Source organism: Lynx rufus, unplaced genomic scaffold (assembly GCF_022079265.1).
Source record: "Lynx rufus isolate CCGP_SWC_20201006 ecotype Redwood Valley unplaced genomic scaffold, mLynRuf1.p SCAF_50, whole genome shotgun sequence".
Taxonomy (NCBI): Eukaryota; Metazoa; Chordata; class Mammalia; order Carnivora; family Felidae; genus Lynx; species Lynx rufus.
Genome location: NW_025814868.1, coordinates 448,424 through 471,661, shown reverse-complemented (window position 1 = coordinate 471,661; position 23,238 = coordinate 448,424). Strand labels below are relative to the sequence as shown.

Below are 23,238 nucleotides of genomic sequence, written 5' to 3'. Positions count from 1 at the left end.
ATGTCTTGTGCACAAATGAAAGGACAGTCTTTCCAGTAAGGGGAACTGAGACAATCGGATGTTCACATGCACCCCCCCAGCCCCTTGATCTAATGCTAACACTACATAAAAACTAACTCAGAATGAATCATAGATGTAAATGTAAAATGTGAGGCTATAAAAATTTTGGAAATATGGGGAACATATTTGTGACCAGGGATTTGGCAAAGAATTTTTTTCAAGTTTTTATTTATTCATTTAAGTAATTTCTACACCTAACATGGGGCTCAAACTCACAACCCCAAGATCAAGAATCACATGCTCTTCTGACTGAACCAGCCAGACGCCCCTTGCAAAGAGTTTGTAGACATGACACCAAAAGCATGGTCTACAAATTAAAGCAAAGATAAGCTGGACTTCATTAAAATTTGAAATTTCCACTCATAGAATGTAAGAAAATATCAGCAAATCCTATTTTCAGCAAGCGGTTTCTATACAACATATATAAAGAACTCCCAGGGCTCAGCAATGACATCACAAGAAAGAAAACTCCAGATAAACAACCCTTATAAATATGTGTATACAAAACTCTTCCACAAAATATGAGCAAACCAAATCTAACAGCATTTTTTAAAGGATTATGCACTATGACCAAGCGGGGATTTGCTCCAGGAATGCAAGGGTGATTCAACAGACAAAACTCAATGTAATATATCACATTAATGGAACGGAGGGTGGAAATCCATTTAGTAATCTCAACCGATGTAGAAAAAGCATTTGATGAAATCCAATACCCTTTTATGATAAAAAGACTCCATAAACTACGAATAGAAAGAAACCTCCCGAAATGATAAAGGACATCTTTGAAAAACCCACAACGAACATCGGACTCAATAGTGAGAGATGGAAAGCGTTTCCCCTAGGATCAAGAATAAGACAAGGACACCCACTTCTGCTGCTTCTCGTATCATGTTCTGGAAGTTCTACTGGAACGATTAGGCGAGAAAAAGAAAGAAAAGGTATCCAAGATTGGAAAGGAAAAAGTAAACGATTTCTCTGTGCCGATGACATGATCTAATGTATAGAAAATCTAACAAAACCCTCACCCTCACCCTCACCCTCAGCCTCAGCCTGTTACGACTAATAAATAAACCCAGCAAAGTTGTGGGATATGATATCGACATATAAAAACCAGTTATATTTCTATACACTAGCAACAAACAATCCAAAAATGAAATGAAGAAAATAATTCACTTGCAACAGCATCGAAAAGAAGAAAATACTTAGAAAGAAATTTAACCACGAAGGTGAAAGATGTGTCCACCGAAAGCTACAAAACATTGCCGGTGGGGAGGGGGGGGGTGGAGATTAAAGACAAGAATGAGTAAATCCAATGCGCGTGGCTTGGTAGACTCCATGTCGTTAAGATGGCTTTTCTCTCCAAACCAACATACAGATTTGGTATGCTCCCTATCAAAACCCCAAGGGCCCCCTTTTTACAGAAATGGAAAAGTCACTCCTAAATTCATATGCAATTGTATGTAAGGAACCACAAATAACCAAGACAATCTTGAGAAAGAAAAGCAAAGTTGTAGGACTCAACTGCTCCTGATTTCAAAACTTACTACAAAGCTACAGGAATCAAACCAGTACGGTTTTGATTTCTTATAGATCAATGGAATAGGGTTGAGAATTGGCTGTTCATGTAAGCGACATCTCTGTGAGTTTGTAACAAGGACTCAGCTGAGAGTGAAATGCTGGGGACCCAGGGTGGGGGGGGGTGCTCCCTGAAACCTGTGGGTTGGGAGTGGCACTTTGCAGGGCACCTGGCTGGTGCAACACTTGATCTTGGGGTTGTGAGCTTGAGCCCCCACGTTGGGGATGGAGATGACTTAAAAATTTTAAAAATCCTGGGGTGCCTGGGTGGCTCAGTCGGTTGAGCGTCCGACTTTGGCTCAGGTCATGATCTCACGGTTCGTGGGTTCGAGCCCCGCGTCGGGCTCTGTGCTGCCGGCTCGGAGCCTGGAGCCTGCTTCGGATTCTGTGTCTCCTTGTCTCTCTGCCCCTCCCAACTTGTGCTCTGTCTCTCTATGTCTCTCAAAAAATAAATCAATGTAAAATAAAAATTAGAAAGAACTTTTTAAAATCTTTTATAAAGGTGGCATTTTGCAGTCGTGGCCTGTACCCCATGTTGTTTGTTTCAAAGTAGAGCACAGAATGGGAAGCGAAGCTTGAGGCAGCGCCACGTTTCTTAGGCTTCCTCCTTCCTGATTCCCGGCGCGGTGGCATAGGCAGGGGTGTCTCGGCGGCGAGTCTCCCCCCACTCGGGACAAACCGCCGCACAGCAGGTGTGGGAGGGCACAGGGAGGGGCCGTCCCTGGAGAAACCCTGGGCAGCAGAGAAGGCGGTAGAAACAAATATCCTGTGACAGGAGGCCTCTCCCTGGCCGCACCCTCCGTCTGTCCCTCTGAGCCAGTGACTGCTTGTGACTGCATGAAGCTGTGACCAGAGGCGCTCAGGGCCGAGGCTGTGACCCCAGAGGTGCAGCGGGAGGGAAGCCTCTGGGGTGACGGAGTGCAGGTGTTGTGTCCCGACTGTGGTGGTGGTTACACGAGCCAAGACTTGTGCCAAAATTCATTTTTTTACTGCACGTTAATTTTGCTGTAGATTTTGTAAACTTCAATTTTAGTGTCCTTTTGATAAACGGGAATATTTTTCTTAGGAAGCTATTCCCCGGGGGCTTGAGTGTTTGAGGTGCTGAGAAGTCTGACTGACACCAGTGTCGGGAGTGGGCGTGTTCCTGTGGACGTGACCGACCTGTGAACGGTGTGAAAGCACAGGGCGTTTTAATCTGCCGACTTCGTGCAGGAATAAGCCACAGCAGCTGCTTAAAAACACGTGTAAAGAAAGCAGCTATCACTACACGCCTGTTACAATGGCCCAAAACCCAAACGCCGCACCAAGGATGTGCGTCTCGTTCGGGGCCGGGAGGAGCGCGGATCGGTGCGTTGGGAAAGTCTGGCAGTTTCTTACAAAAGTGACCGTCCCATCCAACAATCACGCGCTTTGTATTTATCCCAAAGAGCTGGAAATTGATGTCCACACAAAAGCCTGCACACGGTTGTTTATCACAGCTTCGTTCATAACTGCCAACCCTTGGGAGCGACCAAGGTGTCCTTTGGTAGGTGGGTGGGTTAGCTGTGGTGCGTCCACACCAGGGACTATGACAGTGGGGTCGGTGCAAAGTTCAGGGACTGGGGACTGAAGGACGAGCCGCTGGGGCACAAGGAATTAGGGGCACTGAAGCCAGGACAGTCCGGAGTTGGATGCACTCATCGTGCATCTGCGAAAACCCTCGCTTACACACTGGGATGAGTGCTCAAGTAAATTGTGACAGGCCATCAGAGCTAATGTTTGGACCGGGACGCTCATCAGTTGTCCCGCAGGATGTTAGGGGCAGGGGGGCTGGGCCTGGGTCTGCTCCATATTTTCTGCTCAGTTTTTCTGTGACCCTCGAACTGCTCTTTTAAAAAGTCTACTAATTATTTTTCTTAAAATTTTTAATGTTTATTTTTGAGAGAGAGAGAGAGTGTGAGCAGGGGAGGGGCCGAGAGAGAGGGAAACACAGAATCCGAAGCAGGCTCCAGGCTCTGAGCTGTCAGCACAGAGCCTGATGTGGGGCTGGAACTCATGGACCTTGAGATCATGACCTGAGCCGAAGTCGGTCGCTTAATGGACTGAGCCCCCAGGCGCCCCTCTACTAATTTTAAATGAATGTGAAGCTGGGCCGGCTCCCTTGGTGGCGCACCACTCTTGATCTCAGGGTTGTGAGTTCGAGCCCCACCTTGGTGTGATTACTTAAAAATAAAATCTTAAGAAAAAAAAAAGAATGTAAAGTCTAACACAAGAACTACTAGTTTACAATAAGTCCATTTACTGGACTCCTAATTTCTGTTCACGGATGTCAGCAGTCCTGGTTCTAGAAGCCGAACCTGACCTAAACCCGAGACGAGGGAGCGGGAGTCACCCAGCTGCCGTCTTTCTTCTGTCCCCTTTCCGCACCTCCACCTCCTGTCCGGCCTCGGAAAGTTCAAACGCAGGGCGCCCCGGGGGGCTCGACCCCAGCTCGGCCTGCAGCCGGCCTGGGCCTCTCCAGCGGAGTCCGCGCTTCGGGTGGACGCCCCCTGGTCCCGGCCTCCGCCCTCGTGCCGCCCCCCACCCCGCGCCCCTCTGCGCCTCGGAAGCGCGTCGGGGCGAGGCTCTGAGGCTTTGCTCCTGCCGTTCCTCGTGCAGGCCCGCCCCCCCCACCCCCCCACATCCCCAGCCGGCCGAGGGGCGCCGACGCGGCGCTGAGGGCGGGCGGGCCAGCCGGGGCGACAGCTGGGGGGGCGGCCCTGACCTTCCCGCGCGATCGATGGGGGCGCGGCCGGGCTGCGCGGAGCCGGGGCGGTGCCGAGCGCCCCCGGCCCGCCCCGCACGGACACCATAAAGGGGCGGCCGGGGCCCGGGCGGCGGCGGCAGCGCTCAGCACCCCCTGCGCGCCCACCACGGCCATGCGGCCCCTGCTGCTGCTGCTGCTGCTGCTGCCGCCGCTGCTGCTGCCGGGCTCCGCCGCGCGCCCCGCGCCCCCCAGGTGAGCCCGCGCCCGCGCCCGCCCCTCGGCCCCGCCCCGCCCCCGCCCGGCCCTGACCTGGCCCGTGGCCCCGCCGTCCCTCCCCAGGGCCCCGCGCCACTCGGATGGGACGTTCACCAGCGAGCTCAGCCGCCTGCGGGAGAGCGCGCGTCTGCAGCGACTGCTGCAGGGCCTGGTGGGGAAGCGCAGGTGAGGGGCCGGGGCCGCGGGGAGGGGGGGCCGCGGGGTGGGGGGGCGCCGGTGAGGGGCCGGGGCCGAGGGAGGGGCGCGGGGGGCGGCGCCCCCCAGCTCCAGGACTAATTCCGACTTGGCGTGGGGGGCAGCGAGCTGGACACAGAGAACGGCACGAGCTGGACCAAGTCGTCTGAGGGCCGCTTCTGCCTGCAGTGGCCCCACTCGCCCGCCCTGCAGGCCTGGTGAGCGCCACCAGCCCCCCCCCCCACCTCCCCCGTCCTGGCCCCAGCCGCCACCACCAGCCCGTCCCCCCCCCCCATCCACCCACAAGCTTCTGCCCCAGCCCCTCCCCCTGGTCCCCTGCGGCACCCTAGATCCACGGCAGGAACTGGACAGGCAGGGGCGGGGGGGGGGGGGGTGGGGGGGGGTCTGGGAAGGAAAAAGAGCTGGTGACCAGAGGAGGCACAGTTTGGCCAGATGGGTGGCAGCGTCCAGCCCCTAACCTGGCTGTCTCCACAGGATGCCCCTGAGGGACCCCCTGGATGAGGCCTGGTCTCCCCAGCTGCCTCCTGGACGCGGGTCTGGGGCCGCATTTTCACAGCCGGCCGTGCCTCCTGCTGAGATGTCGCGGATGAGGCCCTGAGGAAGAAGGAGCCTCCCGTCTGTCTGCAAGGGGAGCACCGTGGAGCCCAGGCCAGGGAGGGGTGGAGCGGGAGGAGGAGGGGTTGCACCTGTCACCAATAAAGGAGGAATTCAGACACCGGCCCCATGAGCTCACTCAGTGCGCCACCTCTGTGCCATCAAGGCAGCCCTGCAGGGCGGAAGGACCCTGTCCACAGGTTCTGGGGCTGCAGCCACACCCAGCTGCCCTTTAAACCTGGGAAGCCAGCAGGGCGCCTCACCTTCCTTATCTCTCCTGTCCCGTTGACCGAGCTCCCCAGAGACGGTCTGCACCCCTGTCATCTACTCCGCAAACACTCAGGGGCCCTGGGTGGGTGGGGGGCACAGGATGTCTTCCAGCCCCGGCCCCAGGGCCCTGCGGTCGGTGTGCCGGGCAGGTGGTGGAGGCAGTCTGAGGGGGCACGGAGAGTGACAGGACTGTCACCTAGGGGCTCAGGAGTCCGCTCCAGAGAGACAGAGAGAGACCCAAGCGTATGTCTTGGCTCCTGGTCCGAGCTCTGTGGCCTCAGACAAGTGGCTTGACCACTCTGAGCCTGTGGAATGGGGACGGTGATGACACCCCAAGTGGTGCTGGGGTCGCTGGAAGCCATGGAGGCCCTCCCAGCGCAGGCAGAGGCGCCAGGAGCCCCCAGTACAGCAGCAGCAGCAGCAGAGCAAAGGCCTAGAGACCCGAAGGCCCACGACCGCCACGGTCACGGCAGCCCCTCTCCTGTCCCCATCCAGTGGCCTCTCCCCAGCTGCTGAGAGCTTGGGGGGGCCCTTGGGGGTAGGGCAGTCGGGTGCCTGGGCCCGGGAGCCTTGCCAGGACCCCCTCTTTGTCAAGCTCCAGAGCCCGTGGGGAGCTGGGTTGCCCCCCGGGAGCCCCCAGCTGCCTGACGCCATCCCCATCACGGTGGCCCTGCCCAGCCCCCCTTGGAGGAGAATGGCTTGTTTCCAAGACAGGCAGGGGTACCCCCGGACACAAACAACCTTTTCTTTCCGGACCTAGGTGGTTGGTGTGGGAAGAGGGTGGTCCTGCCGGGAGCACCTGGGCCCTGAAGCTGGCTCCCAGATGATTCGGGCAGAAGCGTCCAGCAGAGGGGCAGCAGGCCTGGGGGGTGGGCACGGCAGACACGGGAGCCAGGGCTGAGGCCCCGCCCCAGTCCCCGCTCCTCCAGGCTCTAACGCCCTGCCCCAGCTTCTGCCCCCCCAGGCATACCCCCAGCCACCCCCCCACCCCCCACCCCCCAGCCAGGCCCACGGTGCCCTGATCAGCTCTCTGAGCGACTTCCGCCTCCCGCCTTGGCGTCTGTGAGTTGAGCCCCCGTGGGCCCCCACATGTGGCCCAGCTGGGCAACCACCAGTTCTCCCCTCCTGGCCACGGGCCGGGCCTGGCCAGGCGGCCGGCGAGAGCCCCCTTGGTGGAGGCCGGTGGCTTGTAAAGGATCATAACGCGGGGCGGTGCCCGGCAGGGGCGAAGGTCGCCCAGCCTGAGAAGGCACCAGCACCAGCGGCTCAGAGGGTCCCGCTGGCGGACGGCCGCCGAGATGGGGGCTTGGGCCCTGCTGCTGCCGCTGCTCGTGGCCACGGCCCAGGCCCAGGGTACCTGCGGGGCGGTGGCGGTGGAGCTGGGCAGCAGGCGGGTGGCGGGAGGGCACTGACCCCTCCTCTCCCACTCTCCAGTCTGCTCTGTGAGCAACACCTACTTCGAAGTCCCGGAGAACACGAATCACAGCGAGCCCCTGGCTGACATCTATGTCCCTGAAGGCCAGCAGGTGACCCTCGGACCCTCATCCACCCCCTTGGCGTTTCGGATCCAGGGGACTCAGCTGTTCCTCGATGTGACTCCTGACTACGAGGTGTGGATGGCGGGCCTAGGCGGGGCACCCCCGCGGGGGCAGCTGGGGGGCTCTCCCTCCACAGGACCTGTGCGGGCACCCACACTTCCCCCCCCCCCGGAGAACGGCTTTTCCGGGGTCTTTGGGTTTCAGTCTGCCCAGGGGTCCTGAGGGTTCTGTGCCCGCCAGGCAATGACCCAGCCCTCTTGGGCCTCAAGGCTTCGTGGAGCACAGACCCCAGGGGGCGTGGGGCCCTTGGGGGCGCCGAGTGACCTCTGGACTTGGCACTGATGCTGGGGCCCCCGGGTGAGCGCCTGCCCCTCTCGGCCTGTCTCCTCGCTTGTGAAGCGGGGCCAGCGTGCTGCGATCAGCGGGGCAGGTGATCTCTGACACCTGTCTGTCCCCCACCCCCCCAGAAACACACGATGCTGCAGGCACAGCTGGAGTGCAGAAGAGGTGACACCGTGGTGAGTCCCCCCCCCCCCAATCCCACCCTGTGCTGCCACCCTGACCCTGTGACATCAGAGCACTCTGCCTGGTCCAGGGCCACTCCCTGGTGACCTCACCCTGTGGCATGTTTTCAAGAGTCACTCCCGGCTTGGCGCCCACACTTCCTCCAGCCCAGACGCTGCCCTGGGCTCCAGAACCCCCCCCAACACGGGAGGAGCCTCACCCTTCTGGTTCTCTCACCCCCCACTGCCCCCTCACGTCTGGCAGCAAATCTGGTCGCTCTGCCTCAAGCTGGACTCTAAGCTGACCAGACCCTTGGCCACCAGCATCTCCTTTCTAGAAACTGACAACTGGTCTGCTCGCTCCCCTCTCGGCCTTGGCCACCCCAGTCCAGTCTCATCGTGGCAGGACGATGTGATCAAGCAAGCGGCCCATCCCTGCCCTGGACGCCCCCGGCTGCTTTCTCACTTAGAGCCAAGGCCAAGTGCGTTGTGCGGTGGGCAAGGCTGGGTGCACGGACCCCGACCCCGCTCCAGCTGGCCCTGTGCCCTCTCCCCGGAGGTGCGCCTGCCTGCCTCTCTCACCATCTCTTGACCAGTCTATTCTAAGCTGCAACCCCAGCCCCATGCACCTGTCAGCTCACAGGAACCACTGTCCACTCTCCCTGTCCTCGAGGCCTGTGGGTGTCCCCCACAGACATCATGGCACACCGCCCACAAGTATCTCGGGACGAGTCTCTGAAAGACAAGGACCCTTCTTAGACACGACCATCACATTGTTGTCACCCGGAAAAAGTAGAAACTTCTCGGCATCACAAGACCCCCGATGTCTGCCTCTCCCCACAGTGGGGGTCTTTCCTAGTTTGTTGAGTCAAGACCCCAGGGTGGCCACCTAATGAGACTGGCCGCTCTGTGTCTCAAGCCTCTTTCCTCCCTTCTTCCCTCCTCCCTCTTTCTTTCTTGTTAAAGTTTATTTATTTAAGTAGTCTCTATGCCCAACGTGGGGCTCGAACTCACGGCCCCGAGATCAAGAGTCGCGCGCTCCCTCTTAAGCCCCTTCCAACCTGTGTGTTCTCCTTTCTGTTTTCCTTCTCCTTTGAGAATTATTCTCGAGGCAACTCGACTGCTTCACCATCGCTCTCAGTTGGGATTTCGCTGGCCACCCTCCTGCCCCGCCCACCCGTGCCCGGTGACTTTTCTCCAGGGTACTCACCACCTCCTGTGCTCAGTAGTCGCTTCCTGCTGTCCGTCCGCAGTCCCTGTGAACCGTACCCCAGGCCATCGGAGCGGCCCTCCGCTGGGGTGGGGACCTGCAGGGAGGAAGCTGACCGCCACCCTGTCCCCCTAGGTGACCCTGCTGAGGGTGTTTGTGTTTGTGTTGGACATCAATGACAACGCACCCGTGTTCCCCTTTGTGACCAAGGTTGAGAATGTCTCTGAGGTGAGTGAGGGGAGCCAGGGGCGAGGGGCCGGACAGCAGAGAGCTAGCGGCCATGGCTTGGCCTCAGAGATCAGTCCATGGGAGGGCAGAGGTACAGCTGGACCACTCCCCCTCCGTGCCCCCAGGACACTAAAGTGAACACCATCGTCGTCCCTGAGACCAAGCTGGAGGCCCACGATCCCGACAAGAGTGACATCTTGTTCTATACCCTCCAGGAGGTGACCCCGGTCAGTGTCCCCCGCCTCCGCACCAGCCCCAGACCCTCCCTTCGGCCCCCGCCCCGCCCCGGGTCCTCCCAGGGTCTCAGGCTGAGCCCCATCCCCCTCCCACCTCCCCAGGGCGCCAGTAACTTCTTCTCCTTGGTGGGCACCAACCTCCCCGCCCTGCGGCTGGACCGGTCCCTGGACTTCTACCGGTGTCAGAACATGACCTTTCAGCTGCTGGTGCGGGTAAGCAGGCCTGGGCACTCAAGCCCCCACCTGAGCCGCCCCCAGCCCGGGGCTCCCGGGCCTGACCCGGCCGGGTTCGGCTGTTGCAGGACACACAGGAGCAGAACGTAGCACCCAGCCACACGGCCACGGCCACCGTGATCCTGGAGGTGCAGCCTGCTGACCTTCGGCCCCCCTGGTTCCTGCCCTGTGCCTATTCAGACTCTCACGTCTGCATCCAAGCCGAGTACCACGGGGCTGTCCCCACAGGGCACACGCTGGTACTGGGGGCAGGGAGGGGCAGAATGGGCACCGGGGGAGTGGCCTGGGTGCCAAGTTTGGTTGTCGTTTTTATGTGGACATCCCTTCGAAAGCCAGTCGCACCCGACCCGGGATGGGGAGACGTGAACAGCCTCTCTGACCTTGGCGGGAGGGCGCAGGCTCAGCTGTCCTGGGGCGGAGCCAGACAGCCCCTGGGGACCCAGAGGGTGGTGGCTTGGAGGGGCCACGGCGGTGCTCCAGGGGGCAGCCGCCTCTCTGACCGGTTGACTGTCCCCTCTGGGCCCCGAGAGTCACCTTGAGGCAGCGGAGGGCAGCGGGGCCTGGGCGCGGGCTCCAGGGCCTCCCGCCGTACGGAGGATCCCCGAGCCCAGACCCCGTGTGACCTCACCCTGTCCCGCGCCTGTGCTGCCTCTCCAAACTCGAGCTGTTCGGATCAATCCGATCAGAACTGGCCGGGTCCCAGAGGGTGTGGTCGGCAGGCGTGAGAGACGACCGGCTGCCCCCTTGAGGGGAGCGGGAGGGGGCGTGCTAGGGCCGTCACACCAGCCCCATGGTGCCTCCTCCTGTCCCCGTTCCCACAGCAAGGCCCCCTCACCCTGCGTCCTGGGCCCATCTATGCCGTGGACGGGGACTGGGGCATCAACCAGCGCATCCTCTATAGCATCGTGAGTGGTGAGTGTGCGCCACAGCCCTGCTTCTGTCCCCACACGACGTCCGGGACCCCATCCCCACCATGGGCGGAGGAAGCCCCAGGGGCACCTGCCGGGTGGGCAGAGCCAGCCGGGACTCTAGGCCTCAGGCCTCCAGAGGGACCGAGAGGCCAGACGCTGCCACCACCCTCACAGAACGAGACGACGGCACGTTTGCCATAGACGCTGACTCGGGCAACCTCACCATGACCGGGGCCGTCCGCAGCCCAAAGACCTTCACTCTGCTGGTCAAGGTGGGCCCCCGGCCAGGCCTCCAAGCGCCCCTCCCGAGCCCCAGGCTGCGGCGCCCGCCCCTCCAGAACCTGCTGGTCACCGCGGCCCCCCCCCCCACCCCCAGGGCGAGCAGGCCGACCACGCCCGCTACTCGGTGACCCGGGTCACGATCGAGGCCCGGAATGCCAACGGGAGCCTGCTCCAGTTCCCCGAGAGCCGGTACTTCGGCACCGTGGCGCTCGGCTCTGGCGCGGGCGTCCCGGTCAGGGACGCGGCCTCCCCCTCCCAGCCTCTGAGGATCTGGGCCCGGGACCCTGAGTTCCCGGTAGGCAGCGGCCCCTCTGTGGGTGGGCTGGGGGGCAGTGGGGGCAGCCCGGGCCCAGGACTCACTGGGACAGTGTCCAGGACTCGGACTCTGCCACCACCTATCGTATCACCAATAACACCAACTTCCGGATGGATGGCGAGACCGTGGTGACCGCTGCCCTGCTGGCAGACGAGGGGGTCTTCTATGCAGAGGTGAGGGCAGGGGGACGTCTCCGAGGGGCAGGGATTAAGGCGGGGCCTACGAGGGACAAGCCCCCTCTCTGCCCCAGGTCGAGGCCACGAACACAGTGACCGCAAGTGGAGCAACCACAGTGGTGGAAATTCAGGTCCTAGAAGAGGAGGCGCCCACCCCCACAGGTGAGCCTCCGGGGGACCCGGGGGACGGCTCAGCGGCGGGAGGGGGGGCTTTCTGCCACAGCCAGGGCGGTGCCTTCCCTGAGGCAGGCACGCTGGGGGCAGAGGCAAGCCCGCATCCTGCCCCTGGCCCCCAGGTCCCCCAGAGCCCCCCACATCCCCAGAGGCTGGAGGAACATCGAGCAGAGCCACCACTGCGGAAGCCCCCAGGCCCCCGGGGCCCTCTCAGGGGTCCTCCACGACCCGTTCTGGGTGGAGCACCGGCCCGCACCCTCCCTCGGGCACAAGTCTGAGGCCACCTGCCTCATCTACGCCTGGGAGGCCCCCCAGTGTGGGAACCGGCACCTCCCTCCCACCAGCCTCACCCAGCGGGGGCTCAACACAGACGCTGAAGCCAGGAACCTCTCAGCCGATGTCCCCTGGGCCCAGCGGGGCCCCCCAGCCCTCAGGTAGCACCTCCCGGTTGCCCTAGAGTCACCCGGATGCCCCCTGACTCATACCGTGAGTGGTCCTGGGAATAACAGCAGGGAGGCTCCACCCCAGGTTGGCCCGGCAGGACCACGCCGACCGTAGGCCGCAAGGGAGTCTGCTCTGGTCTGGGCAGAGACGGGTTCGGGGGCCCCAACAAGGTAAACTGGGAAGGTGTGTGGAGGGTGGGGCAGAAGCCAGATTTGGGATCGAGGAGCCCCGCAATTCCAGGCCCCAGCACTGCCTTCAACCGCCTTCCTAGGGTGCTAGGCCCCTGCCTTCCCCTTGGAGCCAGGGGGCACGGATCCCCAGCTCCCTTGCCTCTCTTCAGCAGCCTGGCCCCCCCCCCCAGGGTCCCTGGGAACACACAGCCCCTCAGTTGGGGTGTCAGTAGCACCCACTCCCCAGAACCGCAGCTCTGGGAGGACGCCACGCCCGGCTCGTGCTCGAGGCGTCCAGAGCCTGGTGCAGGCTGGGAAGTGCCGGAGGCGCCAACGGTAAGTGGCTGTCGGTGCTGCAGGGACGCCAGAGCCTGGAGGAGGCAGCACGGCAGGGGACAGCAAGCCAGGAGTCAGCCACACTGAGGACCAGCGCTTCTCCACCGTGGAGATGGCGGCCCTGGGCGGGGTGCTGGGCGCGCTGCTGGTTCTGACTCTGATCGCCCTCCTGATCCTCGTCCATAAGCATTACGGCCACCGGTTCAAGTGCTGCTCTGGTAAAGCTCAGGTGAGGCCCCGGGGGCCTGGGGGGGAGCAGACAGGACAGGGACAGGGGAAGAGAGAGACAGGGACAGAGAAAGACAAGGAGACAGGGCTGTGCAGGTGAGGACCGAGCCACAGAAAGATGGAGAGGGGGACAGGGGAAGACGGAAAAGGGGCAGGAGAGGGAGGCGAGGAGACACGGGGTGCAGACACCGTAGCCCACGGAACGGGGAGGAGGCCGAAAGAGGCAGAGAAAGGAAGGACGAGAGCCTGGATCCTTGTCTCTGGGGAGGGCACCAGGGGTGGGGCCCAGCCCAGGCCTGGGGTCCTGGTTGATGTCCTGGCTGCCCCTGTCCCCTCCCCAGGAGCACCAGCACCCCCAGCTCTCGGGCTTTGACAATCAGGCCTTCCATGCTCCCCAAGAGTCCAACTGGGCACCGGCTCCCAGCCCCTCACCTGCCCCCACCCCGGCTGTGGCCCCGGAGCCTGCACCCCCGGAGCCCCCCAGCCTCCAGTCCCTGGACCCTGCCTCCGAGTCCCCCGAGGTGGCCCGGGATGGGGGCGGCCCCGCGGCTGTGAGGTCCATCCTGACCAAGGAGCGGCGGCCCGAGGGCGGCTACAAGGCCGTGTGGTTTGGCGAGGACATCGGGGCCGAGGCCGACGTGGTGGTCCTCAACACGCCCGCCTCGGACGCGGCCGGCGCTGCCGACTCTGGCAGCGAGGACAGCAGTGGCGAGGCCGAGGCCGAGGCCGAGGCCGAGGCCGAGGGCCCGGGCGGGGGTTCCCGCGACGACGCCAGCTCCACCTACGTGTAGCTGGGCTCCCTGCGTCCCTCGCTGGCCCACCCTGAGGTCGGCTGCGCTGCTCGCCCGCCCCCACTGCACCATGCACAATAAAGCGACGATTTCCAAGCTCGGCTGCGCCAAAGTCGATGGGCGGCCGGGGCGCGCAGGGTCCCCCTGGAGCTGCCGCCGGTGGGAGGTGACGGCGCGGCCCATATGCTGGGACGTCCCCGGCCCCTGCCTGCCGGGCGAGGCCGCTTCCCGTAAACCACCTGCTGTGCCTGCCAGCCAAGGGGCTTCCCGGGCCGGTGCCAGCTGGTGGCCCAGTTCCTCTCCTGGTCTAACCGCGCTGGAGGGGGGGCACCCTGCGCTGTGGATCCCCCCTCCCGACACGACATGCAGATTCTTGGCCTTGGGGAAACTGAGGAGCCGCCCTCAGGAACTCATTTTGGAGAGCAAGTTCCCTGGGGACCTTCCAGGGGGTCACAGCCAGTGTTTCGGTGAGGTTCGGTGCAGAAAGCAAGCACCGTGCTCTGAGGCACTTGGCCCTGGCGTCTGGGCTGTGACCTGTGGCTCCGAGCAGAGGCTTGCCTGGGGTGACAGGAGCTGGGAGCGGGCAGCAGGCCCAGGCCGTGGGCCAGCATGGCAGGTGGGGCCGGTCGGCTACAATCAGAGGACGAGGGGAACCAGAGCCCCCTCTACTGGCCTCCCCAGGGGAGGACCGCCGGCAGGACTTCCTCTCTGACGGCCACCACACCGTCTCTCTGGATCGTCAGTGTTTTTCCTAATGAAAAGTCATCACGAATCTCTTTGCAAATGTCTTCTCAAGGGCACTCGAGTGCTCTTGTCTGAACGATTCCCATCAAGACTCCAAGCCGTACAGCTGCCACATGCCCCACGCTGTCTCCCTTTTGCCCACTTTTCCTTGAGAAAAGAAGCGCCGGGTTTCGTGCGAGGTTCCCCAGCGCCTCCCCCCAGCCCCTCCGCTAGTCGCCAGGGGCCCCCGGCCGGCGGCATGTGCGGGAGGCGCCTTGAGGGAGAGGAGTGACTGGACCCCCCAGGGCCGGCCCCTCCCGCCGCCCCTCCGCGACCCCCGCCCGCCCGCACCCAGGAGCTGGCGCGAGGGGCCTGGGGCACCGTCGTCCAGAGCACGTGACTTCCTCGGCTGCACCTGCAGCCCCCTCCCCCCGCCCCCCGCCGGACCCGCCCCCGGCCCGCCCCCGCCTCGCCTCCATAAAAGCGCTGGTTCCCGGCCTCCCGGGAAGACGAACCGCCCGCCCCGGTGACCCGGCGCCCAGGTACGTGTGGGGCGAGCGGCGCGGCGCGGCGCGGCGCGGCGACGGGGAGGGTCCGGCCGGGGGAGTCGGGTCGGGACTGAGAGGTGGGGGCGCTGCCGGCGGAGGCCTCCCCCCTCCCGCCCCACGAAGGTTTAGGTTTCGCTTTCCCGCCGCCCGCGGTTTCGCTTTCCCGCCGCCGGCGGTTTCGCTTTCCTGGCGTCCCGGGCGCGCCCCCCTCCCCGCCCCCCGCGAGCGGCCGTCCCGTCGTGTCTCCGCAGGGTCCCGCCAGAGCCCTCGCGCCGCGTCTGGGCTCTGGCTTCACACCTGTGACTTCATGCGTGCGGCCGCTCGGATCCCGCACGTTTGTGGTCACAGCACGGCCACCGCCGGCAAGAATCCCACGCCTTGGCGACGTCGTGGCCATCAGCCCTCCCCCCGCGTCTGTGGTCCCAACACTTTGACAACGGGGCCACGCCTGCGACATCTTCGGTGACACGCGGGGAGCCCCTGTCACCCGTGCCCAGCCCTCCCAGCACCGCCCCCCCGCCCCCTCCGCCCAGGGCTTCGGAGGGAGTCATGGCCGCGGCTCCCGAAAGGTGAGCGCCTGTCCCACCGCCAGGGTGCGCGGCCACGCCACCCGGCCGGCCGCGCCCTGACCCCGCCGGTCCTCCGCCCGCAGGGGGCCCCCGCGCCCGCGGTTCGCGGACTGGCTTCTGGGGGAGGTCGGCAGCGGCCGCTACGAAGGCCTGCGGTGGCTGGACGCGGCCCGCACGCGCTTCCGCGTGCCTTGGAAGCACTTCGCGCGGAAAGACCTGGGCGAGGCCGACGCGCGCATCTTCAAGGTGGGCCTCCAGCCAGACGGGAGGGCCGGCCCAGGCCCCGGCCCGCGCCCCCAAGCTCACACCTTCTTCCCCCTGACCCCAGGCCTGGGCCGTGGCCCGCGGCAGGTGGCCGCCCAGCAACAGCGGAAGTGACCAGCTGGCTCCCGAAGGCCCGCTCCGCGCCAGCTGGAAAACCAACTTCCGCTGTGCGCTGCACAGCACCCAGCGCTTTGTGATGCTGCAAGACAACTCGGGGGACCCCACCGACCCGCATAAGGTGTACGCGCTCAGCTCCGCACTGGGGTGGAGAGGTGAGGAGCCCGCGGGAGGCAGGTCGTCCAGGGCGGAGCCACGGTGCCAGGACACGTTGGGACTTTGCACTGGGCAGATCTGTGGTTTCTGAAACTGGCCTGGAAGAGGCTGGAGCCCGGTTGGGGAGGGCGGGGAAAGCTTATGTGGCCTGCTGGCACTAGTGGGGGACGGGTCGGGGGCATCCACACCCAGTGTCCCAATTGCCGAGTCTCATCCCAGTTCTCCCTCAGAAGGCCCAGGCACTAACCAGGGGGACGAGAAGGCCCCGGAAGACGCCCGACCCTTGATGGTAAGGTTGCTCTGCCCTCCCGGCTCCCAGGTGGGGGTCTCCACTCCTCGATGGAGCCAGGAGATGCTGACGCTGGCCCTTCTCCTGCAGGGTGGGCTCCCTAGGCCGTGCCCGGCGGGAGCTGCTGCTGAGAGGCAGGGGCCCGGGCTGAGCTCTGAGCTCTGTGCCCCCAGCTCCCCTTTGGGCCCCGCTGGCAATGCCGGGGACCTCTTGCTCCAGGCTCTGCAGCAGAGCTGCCTGGAGGACCATCTGCTGGAAGCTGCATGGGGGTTGGACCCTATCCCCCCAGAGGTCCCTGGTGAGACGCTGGGTTGGGTGGGAGCGCTCTGCCTGGCGGGGCCCCGTGCCAGGGGGAGGAGCAGGCAGCCCCGCAGAGTCATTGTAGAGAAAGGGGAAGGGGGGGCGGGTAACCAGCAGAGACAGCGCCAGCCACAGCTGGGCCAGTACAGCTGCTCCCTCGGTCACCCTCCTCAGGCCCAGCGCTCCCCAACATGGTGCCATACCTGCCGAGGGCAGTGGAGACAGCCCCCAGCCCCAGGCTGCCGGCCCTGCAGCAGGCCCCGGTGACAGGTGAGAGGAGTCGGGCGCAGGGCGTGAAAGAGGGAGGGGCCGGGGGACCCGGTGCCAGCTTCCGCCTTCCTCCCCAGACGCAGGCCCGGCCCCAGCCCTGGAGCCCTGGCAGCCCCCACGGGAGGCGGCGCCTGGCATCCGGACGGCAGGTGAGGTCGTGGCCGGGCCCGGCCGCTCACAGATCGGGTCACAGGCAGAGCCCAGCCCGGGGGCCCTGGAGGTGACCATCATGTACAAGGGCCGCACGGTGCTGCAGGAGACCGTGGGGCGTCCGAGCTTCGTGTTTCTGTACGGGTCCCCCAGCCCAGCCGCCGAGGCCGCAGAGCCCCAGCACGTGGCGTTCCCGAGCCCGGCCGAGCTCCCGGACCAGAAGCAGCTTCACTACACAGAGAAGCTCTTGCAGCACGTGGCCCCCGGCCTGCAGCTGGAGCTCCGGGGGCCCAGGCTGTGGGCGCGGCGCCTGGGCAAATGCAAGGTCTACTGGGAGGTGGGCGGGCCCCTGGGCTCCGCCAGCCCCTCCACGCCCCCGTGCCTGCTGCAAAGGAACCAGGACACCCCCATCTTCGACTTCAGCGCCTTCTTCCGAGGTCAGTGATGCACCCGACGGGGGCGGGGGCCGCTGCCCTCCCCCGCCCCTCTCCTGCCCTCGCCCTGCTCACCACAGCCCTGCCCTGCAGAGCTGGTAGAGTTCCGGGCTTGCCGGCGTCGGCGCTCCCCGCACTACACCATCTACCTGGGCTTTGGGCAGGACCTGTCGGCTGGGAGGCCCAAGGAGAAGAGCCTGGTCCTGGTGAAGGTGAGGCACGGGGTCCCGTGGGCAGGGCCGCAGGCAGCCCAGCCCGTCTGGCCTGACGACATCCTCCCTGCAGCTGGAGCCGTGGCTGTGCCGGGCGCACCTGGAGTACGTGCAGCGAGAAGGCGTGTCCTCCCTGGACAGCAGCAGCCTCGGCCTCTGCCTGTCCAGCTGCAACAGCCTCTACGAGGCCCTGGAGCACTTCCTCATGGAGGTGGAACAGCCCGCCTAAGCGCCAGAGCCCTCTGCAGTCCAATAAAAGCAAACCAAGAAGCCAGCGCTGGTGTCCTGAGCAGGGGCGGGCTGAGGGGTGGGACCGGAACTCAAGAAGGGGCCCCCCAGACTTCGAGGCTCCCCGCGCATGCCCCGGAAGGGAGGTGACCACCCCTCACCCGCCCACACACCCGTCCTTTTCTGTCTTCGTAATGAAGAAACAGGCCACACGCTTCAGAGCCAACAAACTCTACTCAGAATACAAAATGCTCTGGGGACAGCAGGTGTTTGCTCCTGCCGGGTGTGCTGGGGAGGGGGACGCGTGAATGGCCGACTCTGTGCCGTGTGCAGGGCTCTCCTGCCTTCCAGTTCCACCAACGCTGTGCTCTGCCCCGTGGGAGGGAGCAAACCGCGTCATTTACAGAACATCAAACAGAAAACGTGGGAAGGGCCTTCCCTTAATAGGATAGAAAATAAAATGAGGCCATCTGTGAGCTGGGTCGGGGAGCCCCCCTGCATTCCCCTGGCCCCTCCTGATCCCAAAGGCTTCACCTTTCAAATACTGAGTCAATCAAGAAGTTTCTAAAGATAATCCATTTTTGATAAATTAGAACACCATGGAAACAGTGTGTATCTATAATATACATATAAAAAAGTCCAGTTTTGAACCGTGAGCAAGACAGGGGCACAGACCACGTGTGGTCACAGGAACCCTGAACACAGGAGTGATGGCTGTCTCCAGAGGGGTCTGCTCCTGCCTCTCCCAACAGAGTGGCTCGGGGGTGGGGACTGGTGCCCCCTTGCTCTGTGCCCGGCTCAGCTCTCGGTGCCCTGGGGGGGTGCCTCCTCGCCGGCCTCAGCCCTCCTGTGTCTGCGCATGTGCCTGTACTTGTCCACGTAGGCCTTGACCAGGTTGGCCACCTTCACAGGGTTGATCTCCCCGCTCTTGCTGTGGCATATCTGGGGGGCAGGGGGTGGTGGGGAGGCACAGTTTACTCAGATGTCCCCATAGTGATCATGGGCCCTCAGAGTCCACATCCCAAGGGACAGAGCACAACCTGCCCACCTGCCTCCCACGACTGCTGAGGGTCCGTCTCCAAGCCCGAGTGGTGCAGCCAGTGGGCTCCAGATCTGAACCTGACACGCTGGGTCTGAGAACTGCCCACCTCCCGGGGTCCTGTCTTCCTCCCGGCTGCAAGCTCGGTGTGCTAACAACTACCCTCTGCCACTCAGCCTATTTAACGAGTGACAAGGATGCTGTTCCGTCCCCTCACACACACTGTCTACTCTTCCTGAGCACCTATGAGCTGCGGTGATGGGACACAACCGGCCCCTGGTGGCCAGGTCACACCAATATTGCCCCAGGCCTGGCTGCACAACCCCGGGCTGGAGCACCTTCCGGAGCCCGCATCAGCGGGAGACAGCACAGACCCGCCCCCGGGGACACCTGACCAGGGTGCGGCGCCCACACCCACCTTCTGCACTGCCTTGCGGAGAATGTCCTTATACTCGTCCTTTGTCACCTCCCTCTTCTGATAGAAGGGCTTGATGGCCAGCTTCACCTCCTCCACCGCCCGCTCCTGCGTGTGCAGCTTCTTCATGTACTGAGAACAAGGACACCTGTGACCACCCGGCCCCGGGGGCACCCTTTAAGGAGAGGAGCCCGCCCCTGAGGAAGGAGGACGGACACTCACCTCCTCGGTTTTGGCCTTCTCCGCGGCAGGCCTGGGAGCAGCCGCTCTCTCCTCAGAGTTGCCAGCGACAGCGGCGTGGCCGGCTGGCTCTGAAGCCGTGGTCGGGGCAGTGGGCGCCGGGGCTGGGCTCTGTGCAACCCCACCGCTCGCCAGCGGGAGGCTCCCCTGCAGGATGAACTGGACCGTGGGCTGGCTGGCTGGCACGTAGGGCGGGAGACTCAAAGGGAGAGCTGGGGCGGTGGGCAGGTTGGGGGTATAAACCTGGGCAAAAATGCAGATCGCTCAGCACAGATCTCAGGCTCCCGGCAGGGAGATCCCCAGCAGAGGGGGAAGTCCCTCAGCCCCAGCCCGGCACAGCCTGTGTGGCCCGGCACACGACCGCGTCCCTCCGGCCCAGGCACCTACCTGAGAGGGCTCGGCGTCCGGGAAGCCAGACTCTGCATGTGCATAGCCAGGGGCAGGCGGCTCAGAGAAGGATGCCTGCTGGAACACCACCGAGGGCCCCACGTCTTCTGTTTCCCAGGCCCCCTCCCGGGGCTTCTGAGGCCTGTGGAGCGGCGTTCCTGAGGACCAACACGGGAGGTGGGTGCTCTGTGGTTACCCCTGGGCCACAGGCTGCTTCCTGGCTGGGAAATTCCAGAAAAGCATCCCAGCAGCAAGGACCACGGGCCAGGCTGCAGCCATCTCCCTGCCCCATGGCCTACGCTACTGAAGTGGCCAAAGAGGTCCGTGTACCACCCAGGGAGAGAAGACCGCCCCCACATACTGGTGGCCGCTCCGGGCCACCCCCATCCTCACACGCTGCCCTGGCCACCCTGCCACCCTACTCACGCAGGCCTCGCTCCTCGGCAGGGACACCACTCTCTGCTTCCTGCAGGTTCCAGGTGACTCTCTTCACCAGGGCTTTCGCCCGCAGCAAGGGGGTCTGAGAGGCGCCTTCCTCCTTCCCCGCAGGCACCCCGACCCCAGCCTGGCTTCCCAGGGTGCCAGGCGCCGTGGCAGCCCCAGCAGCATCCTGCTGGAGCAAGGGTTTCTCTTGGGGGCCCTGTGCCTGGGGCAGGGGCTGCGCCGCCTCATCATCGTGGATCAGTGCCACCTCGCGTCTGATGACAGCCACCAGGGCAGGGTCCTGCTGCTGGCTGGCTGGGGGCACCACAGGATTGGGCGGGAAGTCTCGCTCTGGGGAGGAATCCGTGCTCTCTGGGGAGGGCGGAGAGCTCATGTCATCAAGCTGCAGGAAGAAAGCGTCACTTGAAAACTCCTCAAAGACGTGCCCGGCCTCGACAGAGTCCCCGTAATCAAGGTCCTCGGGTGGACACTCCGCGGGCACATCCGGGGCCTCCTTGTGGGCCTCGGCCGCTGCTGGAGAGGCGTCTGCTCCCACGGAGACCAGTGGCTTGGCCGGCTGCTCCCTGTCGGGCTTCTGCTCCTCCTGGGGCGGGGGCACCAACTTCCTCTCTGGAGAGCGAGGCCTCGGCCGCTTCTCATGGGAACGAGGCCGTTGGTGCTCCCGGGACCTGTGCTCCGTGCTCGGCGACCGTGGAGACCCGGACTTGCGCTTCCTCCGCTCCCGGGAGCTCCACCTGACGCGGGGGCGCTCCCGAGGGCTCCTCTCCCGGGGGCTCCGCTCCCTTGTGTGCCGGTGCCTCCGGGCCCTCTCCAGGCTGCTGGGGGGGGAGCACTCCCTCCCCCGAGACCTGGACCCCGACCGCCTCCGCTTCCTCCTCCTGCTCTCCCTGCGTTCATGGGAGGAGCTGCCGGGGCTGCCTGAGCGGGACCGGGACCGTGACCGCCGCCGGCCGCGTCCCCAAGAGTCCCTCCTCCTCCTCCTGCCCTCATCCTTCACCTTCTTCCGCTTGGCTCGCTCGTGGCTGCTGGAGTGGTCACTGGAGGACCTGCGGCCCCGGGGCTTGGGCTGCTGCCTCTTGGGGTGCCCTTCACCCACCGGTGGAGACACCGACCGTGAGCTCCTCTCCCCAGAGCGGGAGCCTGAGCGGGAGCCGGAGCGGGTCCTCCTGTGCTCCCTGGCCTCAGCCCGCTTCCTCTTGGCCTTCTTCCTGCCACGGGAGCTGGATGTGGAGCGGGAGCAGGATGGGGGCCTCAGCTCCACAACCCTGTGGGTAGTTGTCTGCGGGGCGCCCGGGCTGGGTGGTGCCCCCGGCTCTACATCGGTCACGCAGGTCACCGTCCGCTCCTCGGAGCCAAAGAAGGTACTGCAGGGCAGCTGGTCCCTGTCCTCCCACGGCTCTGGGGGGGATGGCCTCTGCGCCCTGGACGCCACGCCCTGGCCCTCCCGCTCCAGGTCGGAGGAACCCTCGGCAGCCCCCTCGCCCCGGAGCTCGAGCGTGCTGGCGGAGGACCCGCGAGGGGACTCAGGCTCCGTCCCAAAGACCTTTTCCACCGTGTAGGAGGTGACACAGCGCACGGTCTGCAACGCCGGCGCCTTTGGGCTGTTGATGGAGATGGTGCGTGTGATCTCAGAGGGCAGGAGGCCAGAGCCCAGGCGCTCGGGGCTGCTGCCGGCGGAACCAGAGTCGGAGCCTGTGGGGTCGAAGGGGTCGTAGATCTCGCTCTTGAGCTGCTTGGCCTTCCTGATGGAGAAGAGGGGAGCGGGGTTCTCTTTCCTCTGCACCTTATTGTCGACAGGCCGGAACGTGTTACAAAAGCCGGGGTTAGAGAGTCTGCCGGAATGTGCCGTGTTCCCGGGAATATTGATCCTGAAGCTCTCGAAGGTCGAGCTGACACCCTTCCCCTTTGAGGGTCCCAGCGTGGCGGGGGACTGGGATCCACCCCCTGAGTGTGTGCCAGGCTCTTGTGGGCCCCTGCTGCTGGGCTCGCCCTCTGCACGGGCGCCGTGGCTGGGCTGCCCGGGGCCCTCCCTGCCCGTGAGCCGGCTGATGCAGGAGCTGGGGATCTCAACACGCTGCTCGCTGGCGGGGGCCGCATCCGCCCGCCGGCCGCCACCGTCCTCCCTTCTGACCTTCGGTATCCTGGGTAGCTCTGAGATGCTGGGCCTCCTGGGAGCTGGCTTCACGGCCTGTCCCTGCAGCGCACTGGCACGCGGCAAGTGAGAGCAGCTGCCCGAGGTCTTAGAGGACACGGAACTAAGGGGCCGAGCGTGCCTGCTGTCGCCATCACATCCAGGGGCGTCACTGTGCTTTAAGCCAGGCCTGCTTACGTTTGACAGGTTCTGAGCCTGACCTGACGGAGGGGTCACGGAGGAGTCCAGTCTCACAGCTGCCGCTGGGGTGAGAGCGGGGACGCAGGAGGGGGTGGGACCGCCGTGGCAGCGCAGCCCCGCACTCTGGAGCCCGCTGCCTGAGCGTGGCGCTCCGGGCAGCAGGCAGGCCCCGGGGCCTCTGCCCCCTCGAGGTGGAGCGCCTGAGCTTCTCGGAAAGGAAACGGGTGCTGAAAGACACGAGAGTGAGTGGCCATCAGTTTCCACTACCTCCTTTAAAAAGCGGTCATTTTGTTGGTCCAGATCGAGATGACTTTCTCTTAGAAGCTGGGCTTTTAAATTCCTATCCCTACTCACGCCTTGGGCTAGAGTCCTGTGCTCCTGGGGGCACAGGGTGAGAGGCCCCCGGCCACACCCACGAGCAGTGCTCACTGGCCGCTGGAAGCGCCTGTGCCTGTTACACAGGGAGGCCCGGGAGGGGCCGCCCGGCTCTGCGCTGCCCTGCCCCCCATGGCTGGGCACCCCCAACCCCGAACACCCTCTAGGGCCCGGATGTGCAGGGGAGGGCTCCACAGCAGCCGGTTCCGTGGGCTCTGAGAGAACACATGCCAGCCACATGCCAGCCACGCAGGGTCTGTGGGCTGCCCGGAGA

At 64.1% G+C, this 23,238-nt stretch overlaps 4 protein-coding genes across 9 annotated transcripts in view; 3 read left to right on the top strand and 1 right to left on the bottom strand.

Annotated features, from left to right (window-relative positions):
* The first annotated feature begins 4,532 nt into the window (after positions 1–4,532).
* SCT (secretin) lies at positions 4,533–5,429 on the top strand. The gene is made up of 4 exons (XM_047100654.1): positions 4,533–4,612; positions 4,700–4,801; positions 4,936–5,028; positions 5,306–5,429. The coding sequence occupies exons 1-4, from the start codon at positions 4,533–4,535 to the stop codon at positions 5,427–5,429; spliced, it is 399 nt and encodes a 132-aa protein (XP_046956610.1).
* Positions 5,430–6,993: 1,564 nt separating this feature from the next.
* On the top strand, positions 6,994–13,472 carry CDHR5 (cadherin related family member 5). Its single transcript, XM_047100645.1, has 15 exons — positions 6,994–7,048; positions 7,130–7,305; positions 7,701–7,751; positions 9,082–9,174; positions 9,300–9,401; positions 9,513–9,623; positions 9,713–9,883; positions 10,466–10,556; positions 10,730–10,827; positions 10,932–11,132; positions 11,213–11,326; positions 11,404–11,491; positions 11,626–11,937; positions 12,477–12,682; positions 13,023–13,472. Exons 1-15 carry the CDS (start codon positions 6,994–6,996, stop codon positions 13,470–13,472), a joined length of 2,319 nt encoding a protein of 772 aa, XP_046956601.1.
* A 1,216-nt stretch (positions 13,473–14,688) lies between these two features.
* Positions 14,689–17,778, top strand: IRF7 (interferon regulatory factor 7). Of its 2 annotated transcripts, none has more exons than XM_047100647.1 (10): positions 14,689–14,737; positions 14,995–15,312; positions 15,396–15,558; positions 15,641–15,848; positions 16,083–16,138; positions 16,229–16,436; positions 16,613–16,708; positions 16,786–17,295; positions 17,386–17,504; positions 17,578–17,778. In XM_047100647.1, the coding sequence occupies exons 2-10, from the start codon at positions 15,293–15,295 to the stop codon at positions 17,731–17,733; spliced, it is 1,536 nt and encodes a 511-aa protein (XP_046956603.1). In that variant the 5' UTR covers positions 14,689–14,737; positions 14,995–15,292; the 3' UTR covers positions 17,734–17,778. The 2 variants fall into 2 exon arrangements, with proteins under 2 accessions (XP_046956603.1, XP_046956602.1); XM_047100646.1 differs by having other exon boundaries at positions 16,080–16,138.
* Positions 17,779–17,947: 169 nt separating this feature from the next.
* PHRF1 (PHD and ring finger domains 1) overlaps positions 17,948–23,238 on the bottom strand; it is a 30,647-nt gene continuing 25,356 nt past the window's right edge. For all 5 annotated transcript variants that reach the window (XM_047100641.1, XM_047100642.1, XM_047100643.1 and 2 more), the window contains 5 exons: positions 20,240–22,816; positions 19,814–19,971; positions 19,409–19,669; positions 19,190–19,318; positions 17,948–18,674 (listed from right to left, as the gene is read on the bottom strand). In XM_047100641.1, the coding sequence (XP_046956597.1) occupies positions 18,531–18,674; positions 19,190–19,318; positions 19,409–19,669; positions 19,814–19,971; positions 20,240–22,816 (3,269 nt within the window). In that variant the 3' untranslated portion in view covers positions 17,948–18,530. The remainder of the gene's footprint in view (positions 18,675–19,189; positions 19,319–19,408; positions 19,670–19,813; positions 19,972–20,239; positions 22,817–23,238) is intronic.

Bases quoted from the DNA above. Each gene is read 5' to 3' on its own strand.
- SCT (XM_047100654.1), top strand. From the start codon at position 4,533: ATGCGGCCCCTGCTGCTGCTGCTGCTGCTGCTGCCGCCGCTGCTGCTG. The intron at 4,613-4,699 runs GTGAGCCCGCGC...GTCCCTCCCCAG, and splicing joins GCGCGCCCCGCGCCCCCCAG to GGCCCCGCGCCACTCGGATG. The intron at 5,029-5,305 runs GTGAGCGCCACC...CTGTCTCCACAG, and splicing joins TCGCCCGCCCTGCAGGCCTG to GATGCCCCTGAGGGACCCCC.
- CDHR5 (XM_047100645.1), top strand. From the start codon at position 6,994: ATGGGGGCTTGGGCCCTGCTGCTGCCGCTGCTCGTGGCCACGGCCCAG. The intron at 7,049-7,129 runs GTACCTGCGGGG...CCCACTCTCCAG, and splicing joins GGCCACGGCCCAGGCCCAGG to TCTGCTCTGTGAGCAACACC. The intron at 11,327-11,403 runs GTGAGGGCAGGG...TCTCTGCCCCAG, and splicing joins AGGGGGTCTTCTATGCAGAG to GTCGAGGCCACGAACACAGT.
- IRF7 (XM_047100646.1), top strand. From the start codon at position 15,293: ATGGCCGCGGCTCCCGAAAG. The intron at 16,709-16,785 runs GTGAGAGGAGTC...CTTCCTCCCCAG, and splicing joins GCAGCAGGCCCCGGTGACAG to ACGCAGGCCCGGCCCCAGCC. The intron at 17,296-17,385 runs GTCAGTGATGCA...CCTGCCCTGCAG, and splicing joins CTTCAGCGCCTTCTTCCGAG to AGCTGGTAGAGTTCCGGGCT.